The following is an 18176-nucleotide window of genomic DNA, read 5'->3' as shown; positions in this document are numbered from 1 at the left end:
GCCCTAGCCCATCACTCCGTAGACTGAAAAGGCATGTGGAAAAGATTCTCTGTCTCTGTGAAACAAAAATATCCAAAATTTTTCAAATACTGTGGAATGCTGATTGTGGCAATGGCCCTAAAGTGATAGGAAAAATCACATAATCTCTCACCAACACATACATATCCTTCTGAGTCACACACACAGAGCATGATGTCTGCAGCACAGAGCCTGCAACTATTCCTTTTTCAACTCAATAACTGCTATAAGAAACAGAAACTCAAAGTGCATCTTCAGTACCTGTGCAGCCCTTCAGGGATACAGACAGGAAGCGGTCTCCAGTTTCCTTGCCATGTCTGTGTTCCTCTGTACATGAGCTACACAACCACTTATTGCAGCTTGTACAGAGACTGTGAGCAGGTCTCCTGTCTTTACACGTGGAGCAGCTCTAAGAACAAAAAGTGCAATTACATACAAGGATAACAAATTAGCTGTACAAACTGTTATCATATGACTATTATTCAGATTGGTAAGCTTAATATTTTTCTTCCTCAGACTAATGCAATTCAAGTGATTTTAAGAGTCTGGTTATTGTTGTAAAAGAGAACAGGATAAAATTAAGATTTGAAGCTCTTAAATAGGTTGTCTTTCTGTGGTCTAGCACAATCAAGCATAATTATGACATGATGCAAGAATTATTCAGCAAAATTCTAGGGTCTATGTTACACGTGAAGTCAGAAGAATTAATCATAATGACTTGTTTCTTGTGCACTCAAAAAGCCAAGAAACTATGAAATAAGACTTGTCTGATTTCAGTTGAGGAGGGTTAGGTCAAAAGTTACCTTTGAAAATGAGTGGTGTGCTTTGTAATTTCTTTCTGTTAGTGTTGTACTACTTATTGATGGCTTTAACACATCAAATGAGTGTACACCTTACTTTTCTAGGTGTATATATATTTAGATAGGTAGATATAGATATTTTCTGCCTCAGAAAAGATGGTCTAGGTTGCCAAGTAAATATGTGAAATGTTAAAGAGTCAAACACAGATTAAAAAAACCTTTTTGATGGGCTAACTACCATTTCCTTTCTAATCACAACATTATGCAGAAGCATTTTACCATATCATTTCAGTGTTATTCATTAATTCTGTCCATGACTAATTATTTACTAACAAACTAAAAAAATCTATAGGCTAGAATCCACTTCTGGTTTCATGTATATGAACATAAATATGAACATAGCTACTTCAGCAGAGCTACTCTAAATCTACCTTGCTTTATTTAAAATTAGAGCTTACTTTATTTGCTTTAGCATTGTATGAACCAATCTGATCCAGTGTAACTGTCAGAAAAATACATAAAACATGCCAATGGTAAGGCAATTTAGAAAACAATACGGGGACACCCACATACTATTAATGAAAAACTTAGTTCCTGTTCTCTAAAGACCCGACCAGAAATTAGCTCAATTTATATATTGATGTCACATGTGGTGAACTGGAAACATAAGACATGGGAACACGAGAAGAACTGGAAGCCTTAATTAGCTATCATCTCTATTGATTCAACAGTTTAGGAAAAGCCCTTCGTTACATAGGCCATGCTGTCTGGAAGTGTCACTAAAGGGGAAATGAATAAAGCAGCACGTAAATGAAGTGGATAATTTGATCTTCAGTATCCAGAATGAACTCGAGTTATTTCAAGACAGCTATAATGACATTTCTTTTAAAAAGGATTTGCACTAGGCATAAAATACCTTGTTTCAAAACTCCTAATATTAATGTTTTTGACTTACCATAGACACAAATAGGTACTAATGGGCAGAGTGAACATAGTGATGTAATTTTACCATCATCAAAGCACAAAAGCTTTGCCACCAGTTTATCAAACTCAAACATTTCCTACAAGGTTACAATATATCTACTGTACTTACGCATAGTTCCTGAATATTGTTACTAGTCAGGACTACTCAAGCAACTAATAACGGGTGGCAAAATTACTTCCTATGGTGTCCTTTCTGTTGGGCATCAGCTTATCTTCAATTCAGTTCAGTTACAATTGCACCCCAACTATTCTGATGGGAAACATGAAGAGAAGGATATAGCAGCATGCACTCAGCACATAAGCCCTGATGCAAACCCTGGTGAATTTAATAGAAGAGTTTCTCTTTGCAGTGTCTCAGGGAATAGAAAGTCTGAAGGAAGAACAATCACAGTTCTTTGTTGGTCATCTGAGTTTTAAATCAGGGCTTTAACATTAAGTGGAACATCCATATCCACCTAAATTCTGAGATGCGAGTCAAGTTCTGATTCACTTCAGCACAAGAAGAAAAATTTTCGTTCTGCTGAGATTAAATTTTACCATTCCCTTCAGTGGGGCTAGAATTTCACAACAGGTCTCTTAACTCATTGTTCAAGAGTTTCTAAGTATTCCCAATCTCTTTCAAACAAATTGGGCAATTCTTGACAACAAGACAACAAAGCAAAGTTTTAAATGTGTTTGATTGTCTAGGCAAGGAAGTATTTGTGTAAGCCATTCTGCTGTTTTAGCCATTTGCTTATCAACAATGTTTTCCAAAAGGTACATGTAATAATTTAAGCCAAAAAGCCTAATATAACTTATAGAACCAAAATGCAAGGGTATTTATTCTCTGAAGAAAGGCTTGTTATATAAAAAGAAGTGTCTAATTTAAAATGTACCCATGAAGGGCCAGCTTAGGGAACAGGTCAAAAGTTGAGGGGTGCTCTGCCTGCTCTGCAATAACCAAAACTGCTTAATCGCTGGTTTACCTGTAACTGTTCAGCTGTCAATCTGACTAGAACTTACATTGACACTGTACTGTGTTAACATTACTTTTAAGTTGCAGAGCACAGAGTGTTCCCAGGGTTACATTATTTATGATGTGGAAATGGGCTTTTGGGCAAGAGATTCTGAATTGCATATTTTTGAAACTCCTGCTGCTCATATATAGCACATTCTATCATTTATTCTTCACTGTCTCACACACTGAGAAACATCTTGCTTCCAAACACTTTTGTTACAAGCCTTGACAGATTCCCATTTGAACATATTAGGTAAATTAAGAAAATGTTGGCAGTTCAGCTGTGTCTCAGTTGGATGAGCTGGCGCTTCTCCTTTTGATATCACTGATGGTGAAACTATGGCTTTAGTTTGGGGCAGGGGGATGGTGGTTAAAAGACAGTAAGCAAGTTTCACTGATATATGACTTGACTGTTAATAAAAACGAAGTAAGCCAAAAACTAAGAGGAAGGTTTGCAAGTCCCTCTAGGGTACTCCTATGCTCCAGTGAGAAATCTGCTTTACTGAACTGCTCTTCGGACTCCTAAGGGATTATAGAAAAGAAAAACCTTCTTTTAAAGAAGGTTTGAAAAAATAATCCAGTGCTTTTGAAAACATTAGATATTCTCATTTCATTTCCTTTTGACCAACACAAATTCTCATTGAAAGGTAAATGATGTGAGTCATGGTAATTAAAAATCCCAGTATAGTAAGTGCATTCTAAACATTCAGCAATATCTTATGAATTTTCTTCTTCTCTTTGAAGAGTGCATGTGAATGGCTCTTCCTGGTTTAGATAAAGTTATGTTGCACTCTTCAAGCACCTTACACCTGAAGATGTCAACACATTTTGTTCGCATTAATTTTTTAATTTCCCCAGAACACTCCATGGATTAGGTTACACATTCTCTTCTTTTTAACAATAGAGAAAATTAAATACAAACATGACTGACAGGGAAGAAGTACATCCCCTCTATATTTTTTTGCAACGGTGTCACTAGGCAAGTCACTTGCACCATTTAAAGTGGTCTCAAGCCTTCTGCATGGGACAGAACTGACCTACAAATTGTTGCTGCCCCTACAGGGGTTAAGAGGAGTGGAAAGATATATCTTCTGTCCTACATCATGGAAAAACTGTTCCACTCCACCCAAAGGCCCTGAAACCGAATATCCAGTGTGGCTATCCTGTTTACTTAGGAATCAAAAGTGCAAGAGAGAGAGACTGAGGTCCAGGAGCTGGTTCAGAAGGTGAAGTCCAGTATCCCTGCTTCTTTGTTAGTCTTCCCTTGCTTTGGATCACGCTTTCGATAAAGCAGTCAGCAGATGACAGAATAGTTTTGACAAGTTTTCACCTGTTTTAACTCCCAGCTACAAGTAATACTAGCACATTCTGAAATCAATCTTAATAATGCAAATAATAGAGTACTGTTTTGTAACAGAGGGGGCAGAAATACACACCTTTCTATGTCCCTCCTCATGACCCAAAGTAGTAGCAACTAAAAAACTGTGAGAATAGTCCTGCCTGCTAACTGTGTATTTAACAGAAGTGAAATCCATCTATGTACAGTGTCAATACAAGGCCAAGGTAGCAACCCTGTGCTTTCCAATTACTCTTTGCATCCATTCCCCAATGGGAAACTGAAATGTGATGTGACCTTTTTTATCATTAAAACAGATTATCAGAAAATTATGATTGCCCACAGGATCTAATAGGTAATCTTGGTGTAACCATTCAGCCAATGGTCTGCTTCTGTTTACTGTGTGTTGAGAGCAGAGAAGGGTCAATGAGGAATCCAGGAGATTCAGTATCTTCCTATTATATTGATTGTCACAGATCCAGTCCTACACCACTAATATCAATATTTTTTAATTAACTCTTTTAGGTATATAGAGTCAAACTCATTCTTCAAATAAAATTAAAAAAATACTACGAAGGCAGTATGTCCATCTCTAGGAGTGAAGTAATTATAGTGCTGCATAAGCAAACTGTAAGAGAGTCTGTTGTTCAATATGAAGTTTGCTCTGTTTTCAAGCAGTGTTCATCTTCACATCTTTCAACAACTCACAAGGCACTGAACTCAGTGGTTTTCACTTACCTTTGCCATAGCTGAATTACCAGTGGGAAAGTCCTTGAGAAAGAAATTTTCAACTACATCCCTTGCAAAGCAGGTCTGTTTGCACACAGGGCAGGAAAGTATACCTGAATTAAAAAAAAAAAAAAAAAACAAACCCACAACACAAATAAAATAATGCACACCAGCCATGTGAACCAAGAAATTATATAAACCACACTTCAGTGTTGCTGGCTTTTCTACATCACATGGACACACTTGGTTCCAGGAAACTAAGGCGTTCTTTGGGCCATAAGTTACTTGTTTAATACGTAGGAAAGAAAAAACAAGCCACGAAATCCCTAGAAATACACTATAGTTCAGTTGACTTATTTCAGTATTTATTAATGATATCTGCATGTCCAAATTCCCATGAATTCATTAGGGTTTACAGCTTTGATAAAAACTGAGCTGTACTTTAAACTCTATTCCCTTATTACAGTTCTACTTGTGCTCTCTGACACTTGCTACAGTTCTTCTAGACCAGCTTTACACTACCAGAGGTATATCAAAGCATAAAACACACATTGCCTAATACTAGTTTTACAGTGAAGTGTGTTATCCAAGTGAAGTGAAAGAGGAGTAACATGCTGCTAGCAGAAGCAACAAGTCAGAATAAAGGTAAAGGATAAAAAAAAGTTTCATAAATAAAAGTCAGAATTGCAAGCCATCTACTACAGCAAATCCACAGGTGGCAAAATGTGATCTCCCCTAAAGCAAAGCAAGCAGCTTGAGCAGCAAAACGGGGCTCCACCTTCATGAGCTACTGAGTGCGACTGGGACGAATCTTAGTGTTTGTCTGGGCTGAGAACTAACAGTTCAAGAAGGTGTCCATAACTGCATACCTGCATTTTTGCACCTCTGCTATTTCATTCCTAGACTTCTTGGACTAGGACTTAACATTTTTCTAGGTCTAGTGCTTTTTTTTTTTTTTTTTTTTTTTTTATTATTAAAGGAGCATGCATGTTTCTGACCACATTTCTGTAAACTACTGTAGATGTGAATCCAGCCCTTTGGAGATGGTGGCAGTGTGTCAGTCTATTTTTACCTTATCAAGTCTTTTTTTTATCTAAGTTTTTCCATTCTGTTGAGAACAGAATTTCAGTGCTATGCTCACCTTGCCAAGTGATCTGTTTATGATAACTAACAGCAGTATTTTCCATAAGTAAATGATGCAAACTCACTTAAAGCAAGATTTTAAAAGCAAGATCAATGACAACATTCCACTGGACTGACAACGTTCAAAGTACTCATCTCCTTAACTGAAATTATTTTTGTAATAAAGAGAGTGGCCTGTAGATTAATTAAATCTTAAGATGTCTATTACTCTTCACATTAGACAGTTATCAAAGACTCTCATGTTTTCCAGGTGCTTAGTATTCCCTGCCCTTGGGACATGGCTCCTGCAGTCCCTGGCCAGGTGCACAATTCTAACCCTGAATGTCTCCCATTTTCAGAATGGGCTACTGTTATTTTAACAGCAGCACTTTACATTGACAGAGACATACAAACCCCAAAACCTTCCTACATCACCACTTCTGAAAATCATAGAATCGTTTAGGTTGGAAAAGACCTTTAAGATCATCCAGTCCAACCATTAACCTAACACTACCAAGTCCATCACTAAACCAATTAAGAGTAGAGTAGTAATTTCATGTTTCCTGGCTTGGTGGCTGGATTATTTTTTAACGAAAAGTAAAAACTAGGAATCATTAAGGTTGGAAAGGATCTCTAAGATCATCAGTCCAACCATCAACCCAACACCACCATGCTTACTAAACCATGTCCCAGAGTACCACGTCTACCCATTTTTTGAACACTTCCAGGGATGGTGACTCCACCACCTCTCTGGGCAGCCTGTTCCAATGCTTGACTACCCTTTCCGTGAAGAAATTTTTCCTAATATCCAATCTAACCCTCCCCTCCCCAGTCAGATGTCTGCATACGTTCACTTTCATTCATAAATGTTTTGAAGAAACTTCGAGTTCTGTTACATCTCCTTTGAAGAGGACATCTTACTAAGAACTGCTTCCATGAGTTTTAGGTCTTTTTTAGCCCAAATCTTGTTATAAAAGCAAAAGTATACTGTTTACTATTTTCTGAGGCTGCACTTACAACGGAACTATGATTTGGGGTCCCAAGTGGCAGATTATGGTCTACCTCACACTTGTTTAGCTGTGCACTTCATACAAAACTGAGTGTTCATGTAGACGTGAGAAGGAACAGACGGTATCCACAAGTGCGTGTGTTACTCAGCTACAAGTCACCCCAGGGGAAAGGGCAATGCAAGCAATTGCCAGTGCTTTGCTCGTCTTCTGGGCATGCAACTTGAGTCTTGTTTAAGTGTGTCCTGGTGACAGGAGTTACAAAAAGGCTAAAAATTAATCTGATAAAGATGCCTGTGATGGCAGAAAGCTGTAGAAGTCTTTTAAACTCTTCCTCTACTTTGAATCCTTAATATAAGGAGCACAGCTGAAAAGGTATCTTATTTACCTACAATATTTGTAGCTAATCACCTTCATATGTTACACCCTAGGACAACAGAATGCTTTTACATTAGTCACACTGAAACTTCTCCATGTTTTCCCAAATTATGGTTGTGTGTGTCTTTTAGATATCAGTTAACAGCTCAGTTCTCTAGAGAAGTGTAAAAACAGTAGAAGCACTGCAGTACCTAAGACAAGATGTGTTATACAGACAGTGCCCTCCTACTCCTTGTAAATGATGCATACCACAAGCACCAGTGAGTTGTAGTGCTAATTCCTAGAAGGTGAAAGAGTTTTCAAGTTTCCCTGTGAGCACCTTACAAAGAAACACAGTTACAATAGCAGCAGAAATAAAAAGACAGATACATTTTGATGGATAAGCTAGGAAGCAAAATACCTACTTTGCAAGCAGCTTCTCAGATAAGTCTCATGGGACATGTTCTAATTCTTCGTGCAGTCAATAGGAAACCATCTACTGACTTTACAGGGAATCCCCTCTAGCCCTTTGAGACTTTGAATCAGTTTCTTCCTCCTATAACAGCATTGCCCAAGCAGTGCCAGTTCTTGATCTGGCTAATGCAGAGGGAAAACCTCCATACTGAGACTACATAATATGCTGTAAATTGACCAAAGGGGAAATTATCAACAGGTTACTTTTTGAAGTAAGAAATGCATGACTCTCACAGTTATTCCTTCATCTACATGCCATATGGGTGAGCACACAGTCTTACCCAAAACATTTCTGGAAGCAGCTGCTTACTGGGAAACAAAAGCAGTGCTCAGGACTTTGCCATAGCAAGGACAACTTCTGTCTACACACCAAATAAGGTAAAAAAAGTTAATATTGAAGTTACTATTTTATTACATTCCAATACTATTCAGTTAATGCAGAATGTTAAATCAAATTATACCAACTGAATGATATTTAATGGAATGCTCATGGGCTCAGAGGCGTTCATGTGAACTTTAGATTCTGCTAATTTTTTACAAACCAGTGAAGTATAAAATACATTGTATAAAGAATGCATTAATTTGACAATAGGCAAGACAGTCTTTTTAATGTTTTTAAATGTATTCGAAGAAAACTTCAATAATTTTCACCTTAAGAAAACGTACATCACGCATGGATTTCAGTTCTGCACAAAAGCCTCCTTATACGTATTGAGAAATGCAGTGGTATTAAGAAATATGGAACAGTCATGACTTTGGAGGTCGATGACATTACTGCTGATTAATATTAGGGGATATCTAAAAGTGATGTCGTGGATGCCATGGGACAATTTTTTTCCCAGGTTTTAGATCCAAGTTATGCTATTGAAATCAGTGTTGTTCCAGAGATACACGTGCAGTGAGTCGCACACACACAGGTCAGAACTTTGTATTAGACTCACTGCCACAGATCATCAAGTACAGCTCTTATTGTGTAAATGCCAAAGTGTGTCTTAAACATCCAAGTAACTGTGAATTATAATGATTTCAAATCTGAAACTTTGAGATGAACGTAAGACATGTATAGCCCTCAGCTTAAAAAAAAAAAAAAAAAACCAGAACAAAGAGCATAATGGTTAACAGGAAAAATAATGGGGACTCCATGGCAATACTGTATTGGAAGTAGTCTCCTACTCACAGCAGGACTAATCAGTAAGCACCTTCTCGCCTGTCCTAATACTGAATTCTATATTTAAGACTTTATTAAAAGCACAGGAGATGGATTTGCATCTTGCTAAAAGAGGGATTCCCTGAATGTGGTAGCTTCAGAGATCACAACTTGTTCAGCTAATTGGGCTTCTTACTTGATTCCTTTCCCATTTAATAAAAACCTGTGCTCCCTGGAAATCTCCCAACCTGTTTCAATACAAATTCCCAAAGGAATCTAATGATAGCTTGGCATAATAAATACACTACGGAATGGCTTGTGAAGCAATTACCCTGAAATTAAGCAAACCTTGCATACATATTTACAAATAGCCACAAGCAGCAGCTACTGCAACAATACAAAGCAAGTGCACTATGCTGTGCTCGTGCTCAGAGTGCAAATCACCAGTAAAGTACAATTTCCTAGAAACCTCTTACCTGTCCTCTGGATAAAGAGTCTCTTAGAAAGCTACACACACAGTCACTTGTGTCAGGGAGCGGGTGGTTATTAAGCAGAACGGCACACACAGTGTGCTCCCTGGAATCAGACTTTGCTGTACTGCAGACATACACCTTTCACGGACTATGTGGAGCTGCTCCCCCTTTTCAGCCAGAAATGCTGGCAAATCGGCAGGGCAGAAAGATGTACTGGGCCACTACAAGGTGCATATTTTTTTTTCCTCACGCCTTCTTTCTTGCCCTTGCCTCTCAGATTCATTCAGGCCTCTGTTAACTTGCCTTGGTTGTATTTTTCCTGAAGCGGTGGAATAAAAATCCCATAGTGAGAATGAATAGCAGCATCCTACTTCCCTTTTTGCCTGGGTCTTCGCTCAGTCCTCAGAGTAACCTGGAGCAAGCGTGCAGAAGGAAGGAGAAGAGCTTTTCCAGCTCCAGGTAGCAGCAGGTCTTACACCACCATTCACTCCCACGGTACATTTTGCAGACCATTCCCTAAATATTTTTCTTGCCTTCCTACCTTACCACTGCCTCTAAACAACATTGTTAATTTGTTTTAAGAACCTGTACTTTGCAGACAGCTCATTTAAATATATCATTATTACAGCACTGTGGGTGAAGGGAAGAGTATTCAGAAGCCCTAGAGACTCACTGTTTGTACGTATGAGAATGATGCAATTTCTGGATCTAAATAGCAATTCAACATGGAATTACAGGATTCAAGCAACAGTTTACATATTAAGAGATCAGGAGCCAAATTCAGCTATGGTGAAATTGTGATGCCCAAATGAAGTCCATTACTGTCATCAAAACCTCTAGAAGTAGCAAAAAGCTAAGAGAGCTGTTGACATGCTCTATTTTCGTAAGGAAATTATATGGGTCGGAAGGAGGTAGGAAAATTTGCATAAATTATTTTTTAGCAGTTCATTGCCTCCTGCTGTTTATCATTTGAAATCATTATTTATGACATCACATTTAACTGCTAAAGAGATGACCATGAATTTAGAAATGCTAGCAAGGATCCTAATGTTGGATTTAAGCCCCGTTTCATTGTGGTACGCAGAATAAAACCCTATTTCAGAATCAAATGCAGGATAAACCACATATAAGCTATTCTCAGTGTATTTGAATTATCAGCTAGTACTGAACAATCACTGAAAACCACATTGTATTGAACAGACTCCCATGAAGTTTCATCGCGTGAGGGATGTGGAGAAATAGTTCTACACCTACATCCTTCCAGGGCTGCACTACTCCTTTAACTATCCATAGTAGGCTAATGCACCTGAACACCACCACAAAAGCCACCAGCACTAGAAAGCAACATGCAGACAGACATATCTCTGTGTGTGTGTTATGTTTATATACACACATTTCTGAGGCCTGAGAAGCTTCAGCTGCAGATGTTTACTTTGCTGAACTGGTTTGCAGCCCTTTTTCATAAACCATGTGTTTATTTCCACTCTCACACTCCCATCAGCAATAGTAACTAGACAGAAGGTTGGGGAAAATGGAAATTCAAAGGCAGTGGATCCAGTAGTCAGACACAGATACCCAGTCTGGACACTCCAACTCCACACCTGGGCCATCCAAAATCAGCTTTCAGGAAAACAACAAGGTTCTGCCATACACTGTTCAAGCCCTAGCTCCCCACAGGTCAGATGTCTCACATCCCACAGCACTTTCATTTCTGTTAATGAAAGTTGCCACACTGCATCAGACCCAGGGAATAGCAAGCAGACTTCAAGGTAGTGACCCTCATACAGAGTGCTCCTTTAAAGAAGCACAAATAAAGAAGTAAAATTTCTGAGTGCTCTCAAGCTTTTACTCCACCTATATTGTAGAAATCTAATTTGTAAGTGACAGAGCTGTGGATAATTGGCAGCAATCACTTCTGAAAGTGCAAACTGTAACCTCTCCACCACGTATGGAAACTGAGTACAAAGACCTTTTGAACATCAAAAGCCGCAGCTTGCAGTTTTGTTTCAAGGTCTTCCAGTCTGGTCAGGTTTAAACAGAGAGAACCCTCAAGCTGGTGGTCTCAGAAATAAATCAATGCAGTTAATTAACCCACTATTATAATGAGAATTGATTAGCATAAAGAAACAAACAGTGGAGCTATCATACACACCACATTTATACTTGCTGTCCACATGTTGCACCTATTCCTCCGCTCTTTCTCCTCCAACAACCATCAGAATAATTATTCTCAAAGAGCATTAGCTACAGCTCAAGCTGCAGGCATAATTTACGCTTCCTTGGAGACCCAATTATAGGTTATAGGAAACAGTTCTGAAGACAACCTCCCACTCTACAGCTTCATATTTATATAACTAAACCCCCCATTGTTTCACTTGCCTTTTGGATCTAGCAGCTGAACAACAGCGTGAGAAGGGCTGAGGAACTTTAAATCCATTTTAAGATGACTAAATATATACATGATAAACAGTTTCCCTCTTTAGAATTACCTTTCTACTTCCCTTTTTAGAAATAATACATGTATTTGGTGTTAAGTGGATCTAATTAAAGCAAATGGGTATTCTTCAGAATTAATAGACGTGATGCATTGCATCACTTGCCTTATATGATTGCATCAAAACAAGGTTATTTGGGTCCTGGAGATATAACAGCTGTAATACCGAGGTGGCCAAACTGTACTCCACTGTAAGCCTAAATATGGTTTAAAGAACTCTGCAGATGTGCATTTCTTTTTTTTTGTTTTAACATACAGACTTAGTACAAGATAATGCACCATGTGTTGACACCTGGAGCCTCCTTAAGCCAGTACAAGATACTCCTTATGCCAAAACACCATACTGAAAATGAACCTAGAGCCAAAGGAGTCCTAGAACTCGATCTTTTTCTTGAAATAACCCCCTTTGAAGATATCCCAGAACACATTAAATGCAAGTGTGACCAACGCTTGACTGAGTTTTGACGTGCTTTGCTAACAAGCATTCACAATTAGGGATCCATGGTTATATATTGCACCTACCTTACAAGCTAAAGAAAACTGTATATTTTCAGCTGGAAATAATAAAATGCAGCAAGTGGACATCTGTCAACAGTTGAAGTCACATTTGTTCTCTTTAATAGTCTGTTTTCTCTTAGTTTTATCTGATCAGTTTGCATTTCTCTGATACATAACCCTGTTACATTTCTTGGCATTTAAGTGGGGATCTTAGACCCTATCTTGCATGTGGGAAGCTAACATAACACAAGTGTGGACAGTTTTTGACTTATGCACAGAATGTGGATAGAAATTATGCAGTCATTTTCCATTAATTTTTGCTATCCAACCTAGAGAAGCACAAAAGGGCAAAGCACATTTTTAAAACAGAATTTCAGAAAAAATAGCTCAACACACAATTCAATACAAAAACATGATACAATTAAATCTACCACTTCCCAAAGCAATTTACAAAGCTGGGCAACTACTAATCACATTTTACAAACATAAAGTGTAACTCACAGGTTAGACAAAATTACCCAATCCAGTCACAAAATGTAAATAATACCAGGGCTTAATATCAGTTAGCAGAAATCTGCAAGGTGTTCCAGTACATCTTTCCTGATCTGCCTTGTTCTCAGGGGTCTAAACTGTGACTGAGCAGTGATTACCTGCGATTTTTTTTTAAGGGAAAAAAACCCCAAACCCAACCCTTGAGCTGAGACAGTCTTGCAAAAACACAAACTTCTCACAACAACGCACCTCCACTGGTCCTCATTTAGCTACTTTTGAAATTAATATGTTGGTGATATTTAAATCACTAAAACAATTTAAATAATTGACCATCTTATGGAGAGGAAGATTTGCAGATAAATGGGAATTTATTTTGGCACCCACCTCCAATTCAGAAGGGAGGGATAAGCACAGGAACCTGGATGAATCTGGTTTTGAATATATTCAGAACTCAGTGAGAAAGAGCCAGACCCAAGAAGCCAAGGCAGCATACAAGAACCAGTTTTCTATGTTTTCACATTGTACTGTGAGTGGCAATTCACACAGGTAGGAACCTAGGGAAGTCCTCATCTGAGAGATTTCCATCTCTGGAGATAGGGGGATTTTCCCTTTCTTTTTCTTCCCAATCCCTCTCTTTAAAATTATTCCTTCCCATGCGCTAAACAGACTGGAAGCATACAACATGCAGATCTGCACAGAAGAATGCGGATTCTCCGTCACATGAAGAGAGGGAATAAAATAAGGAAAGTGACACTGGCCTGCAGAAAAAGTAAAGAAAGACTGAGAATCTTAAAGTCCCCTTCATATAAAAAGCATATGTAGGAGCCAAACTCGCAAAGATAATTTTCTTTTTCCACTCAAATTGCTTCAAAACTCTTAGTTATCACAGCTTTGAATAAATTCTGATGTGTACACAGGTTTTCCATAAAAGCTCTGGCTATCTCAGAGCTTGCATTCATGAGTCATCTTAAGCACATACAGGTATAAAAGTAAGTTTCCAACATTAACCCCCAGCAAATGTCAGGATCACTTACCTCCATCTTCTCAGCAATCTTAATACAACAACAATAAACTAGAAGAGCTTTATGTTAGTATAGTACTGTTTATAGTAAAGCATACCAAAAACCACAAATTCAAGTATGCTTTTTTTAGCAAATATCAGATTGACTTCACTTGGAAATATATTCACTTCTTCCATTCTTATATTTTGCTTAAAGAATCCATAGTGAGCAAGGAACACATTTTTCTTACTGCCAGTATTTCATGCTTACTCAGCTAAAATGGTTTAGCACTTGTATTTACAGTTTATCATTGGCACTTATATATGATCATACTTAAAGATAACACTGAAAATTGAGTTTGTGTCGTACTGCCCATAACGCAGCAATCGCTGCAGATAAGACAAGCTATGCTTAGCATCACACCATCAGAAGATTTCACAAATTTATCCTGGCTGACCCATAGTGGTTGCAGTTTCTGTCATTGACTTAAATAAGAGACACAGATGTTTTGGTTTTGCTGCTCTCCTTGCTCATTTATTAACTGAGTCTCTGCACCTGGTATCTCACTTAATTTACTGGGTCATCACTGTTCATTATTTCTTTTATCTTGCTCTTTCTCATAGAAGTTCCCTATCTACAAGAGGATGAGGAAGTAAACAGAGAAACTTCAAGAATACAGAAATAAACTAGTATTTGTTCCAATTTACTATAGACAAATAATTCCCGATCCACTTAGGAGCTTGAAGAACTATCTAATATTTTAACAACTCATGAGAACCTCTAGCTGCACTTCCTCCAAGATCACCAAGTGGTATATATTCACTTTTCCACTTGGCAAATGGAAACAAGGAGGAGAGAAGAACGGCTTAGATGTCAAACAAGAATACATAAAGAGTAATGGAGCAGTTGTTTTCAACAGCATTTTATTATAAAGTAGGTCCATCAGACTTTAAGCCCACTTAAAGGCATTAAAAATTTTAAGGAGACATTTACTTGAAATGACTGCTTTGCTCTCTGTCTTCTCCTACCTTTATATCTTTTTCTGTCTGTACCCTATGCATGAATAGCCTTTCTCCTTTGCCATTAAGTTGTTCCCTTTTCCTTTATCTTTTGTGTTTTGCTAGCCTTTCAACAGCAATCTCCTAACACTGTTTCCATTTGTTCTCAAACCTGAAGTTGTCTAACTTAGGTTATCTTGTCAATTCAGATTACCATCACCTCAGGGAAGGTATCTTCTCTTCCTCCATGTTTCTAAAATCTGCTATGGAAGAGATAATAAATGATGCCTCTTCTTCATCTGAAGTTCAAAGCCTGTGAAACTACAAGTAATCTACATGCCTTTGCTCTTCTTATAAATTAGTAATGAGTCTGGAATGCTTCCCCATGGCAATTAAGACTCATTCAGTTAAAACGACTGTATTCTGTGATCTAAGTCCTGTCTTATTCAAAAAAAGTTACATATTTTCTATTAACATCACTAGCAAAAACTGTACAAATAACTTCAGGATGTCAAAAGCCACCGTCACAAAATGCTTCTCGTCCTCACTAGTTTACTCAGCTTGTTAGGGTGAGTTACAGTATAGCCTACAGTCAGAAGGGTTCAGATAGAGAGAAACCACATTTACAATGAGATAAAAGGAAGAGTTTCAGTGCACCACAGCACACATATTCTAATAACAATTATTATGACCTCTGTTAGGAACAAAGAACCGGATGTTTTTGTGTTGGGGGGGCAGGCGTGGAAGGGGGCGAGAAGGAAGAATAAAACTATCACCACAACCAGTACCACAGAAAGGTCCAACATGTCCAGAAGATTGGATAAAGATGTAGCCTAGAAACTACCTTGTAGCATTTATTCATTTATTAAGCTAAGCAAATCAAATACTCATAACGTCACATTTGGTAACTGAAACTTAGCCCATTCTGGAAAATATTAAATGTTGCCTGGCTGAAATTTCTCGTCAGAACATTGCTGTTGGATGAAAAACATAATGGAGGCTTGTTCCCAATCCACCCTCTGCTCATACAAATCTTGAGTCTTCTAGTTTATTCTTTTAAAGTAGTGCTGTAAAGGAATAGCTACAGAAAGTACTTCTCAATCCATTTTTATAATCCTGTAATACAAAGAGCACAAGCCAGAGATTCTTAAATATTACCTTCGTATAGGACTTCATACTCAGTGGGAATACAGCTATATCCTTGAATCAGATCCGGAAGACAGTCCTTACAGAAGGAATGAAGGCAAGGTAGTATTCTGGGGTTTCTCCTCCGCAGATCCCATTTGCACACCAAACAATTCCTCAACAGGTCCAGGGTCTCCATTTCTGTTGGCTGAAGTCTGACATCGAAAACACAAAGAGTCACAAAATGGCTCATGACCACCCCTTCACTTAACAAACCACTTGATTACACAAGCGCAAACTAGAAGGCAACAGCGGGATGCGCATTCTCAGAAACAACATTTATTTAGTCCTTGTGAAGAAAGAGGAAGTTCCTTGCAGCTGAAAATCACGTACCTGCTTTACAAAAAAGAATATCTTTGCAGATTGTTGTGCAGGAAAGTGTGGTTTAAGGTTTACAAACCATGATCCCACTATCTCTCTATAGTACTTGCAACTTCTGTAAAAACTGAAGTAATCTGTTCTATTGATCTACTTACAAAGCCGTTACCAGGCTGAATTGTCACATGCCGTACATTTCCTGCTAGAAGCACTGAAACTGTGCGATAAAAATGACGATATTCTCTGACTGTTCTTACAATTTCACCTCAATATTCTACAGTTTTCAGGTAAAGCAAATAATAAGCATAACTGATCATACATCCATCATTTCAGCAGTGCATGTTAGAAAGCTGCCTTGATAAATGTACAGCATCTTCTGCCAATCTTCTTTATAGAACTTTAATAAAATGCACTTTGCAGTAATCAAATTTCAACTGTCAGGATGACCACAGATCAAATTATAGACCAAACCTGAGCTTCCCACAAGCAGGACAGTGTTCCTCCTGCCAACCTAACCTCCCCAAGGTAAATTGAGAGTTTTGCAGTTCATGTTCCATCCTTGATTCCGAGATTTGAGAGATGTTGAGCAGATACAGCCTGCAAAGGGAAACTTTTGCAAGTTGCATCAGAGGAGGAAAAGCAAATACAGTCTCGTCCCCCCTGGAATCACCCTTCCAGCTGACCGAACCTCCTGGGGCCAGAGCCCCATGTAGCTGCCCACTGCCTTGGCATGGTGGCCTTGCTATCAACAGTACATAATCTGTAGCTACGATCTTCAGATTTCCCCAGCACAGAAAAGCAGCAGCTCTAATCTTAGGACTATGTATACTCTTGAGGGATTCTGCCTCGGGGCAGATTCCAGTTGAAATGGTTAGTAAAGCAGGTCCTCTTTTTTTTTATTTTTTCCTACAGTGCAGAAAAATTGTGAATATCTCAGAAATTCACAAACAGAAATTTTTTAAGTGTTGCATTCTGAAGTCATTGCTATTTAAAATATTTTAGAAAAAAAGGACCATATGTTAAAGTCTGCTTCATATGTCATACCCAAGACCCATTCTAGGAACAAATGAAAATAGGTAGTATCCACCAATTTTACTGAATTCACTTAGACAAATCCAGACCTACCACTAAAACTTATGATTGTAATTTCAAAACTAGAGGTCCCTTTAGAAGTGAGCTGTAGTAATTGTACCTGTGGTTTAACTAATAATCATTATATCAGTGCTTATTATATGAGCTCACTTTTTACAGTGCATCTTCATCAACCATCCGAGGCAAATGTCATTAGGGCAGCACAGCTTCTCAGCTCACTCCATCTCTATTGTTTCTTGCAGCTACTGTTGCTAAGACAAACCAGCACCTACAAAAACATGTAATTTCTGCAGTAGGAAGTTGAGGTCTTAGACTACCACATTGTTTAGACAGAGAAACCACAGCCCAGGACCAAAGCATCCACGCACAGAGAATCAGTGCAAAAAAAGCCTGATACTGGAAATGCTGTATCACCATAAAGGCCAAACATGTGGCTGAATGAGAAGTGGGTTACCATACATTTTAATTTATGCTTTTTGCATAAGATGTGAAACTATGTACAAGTTTTTTGGAAGGAGGGGGAAGGATGAGGGTGATAAAAAGGGTTTAAAACTTCCTGCTGAGACAAGTATGCAAATCAGCACTCAGGCAGCTACATTACCAGTGACTTGGCTACGCCTATGGGAAACACCAAGACCAGCAGCAGTGATTATA

At 38.3% G+C, this 18176-nt stretch overlaps 1 protein-coding gene across 1 annotated transcript in view; it reads right to left on the bottom strand.

Annotated features, from left to right (window-relative positions):
* TRIM66 (tripartite motif containing 66) overlaps positions 1-16305 on the bottom strand; it is a 51656-nt gene extending 35351 nt beyond the window's left edge. Inside the window, exons 1-3 of the mRNA XM_075712724.1 lie at positions 16086-16305; positions 4874-4977; positions 280-427 (exon numbers count right to left, since the gene is read on the bottom strand). Coding sequence (XP_075568839.1) covers positions 280-427; positions 4874-4977; positions 16086-16305 — 472 coding nt within the window. The remainder of the gene's footprint in view (positions 1-279; positions 428-4873; positions 4978-16085) is intronic.
* Between the last annotated feature and the right edge of the window lie 1871 nt (positions 16306-18176).

The sequence above is a fragment of the Pelecanus crispus genome, chromosome 6 (assembly GCF_030463565.1).
Source record: "Pelecanus crispus isolate bPelCri1 chromosome 6, bPelCri1.pri, whole genome shotgun sequence".
Taxonomy (NCBI): domain Eukaryota; kingdom Metazoa; phylum Chordata; class Aves; order Pelecaniformes; family Pelecanidae; genus Pelecanus; species Pelecanus crispus.
This window is presented reverse-complemented; position numbering and strand designations above follow the sequence as displayed.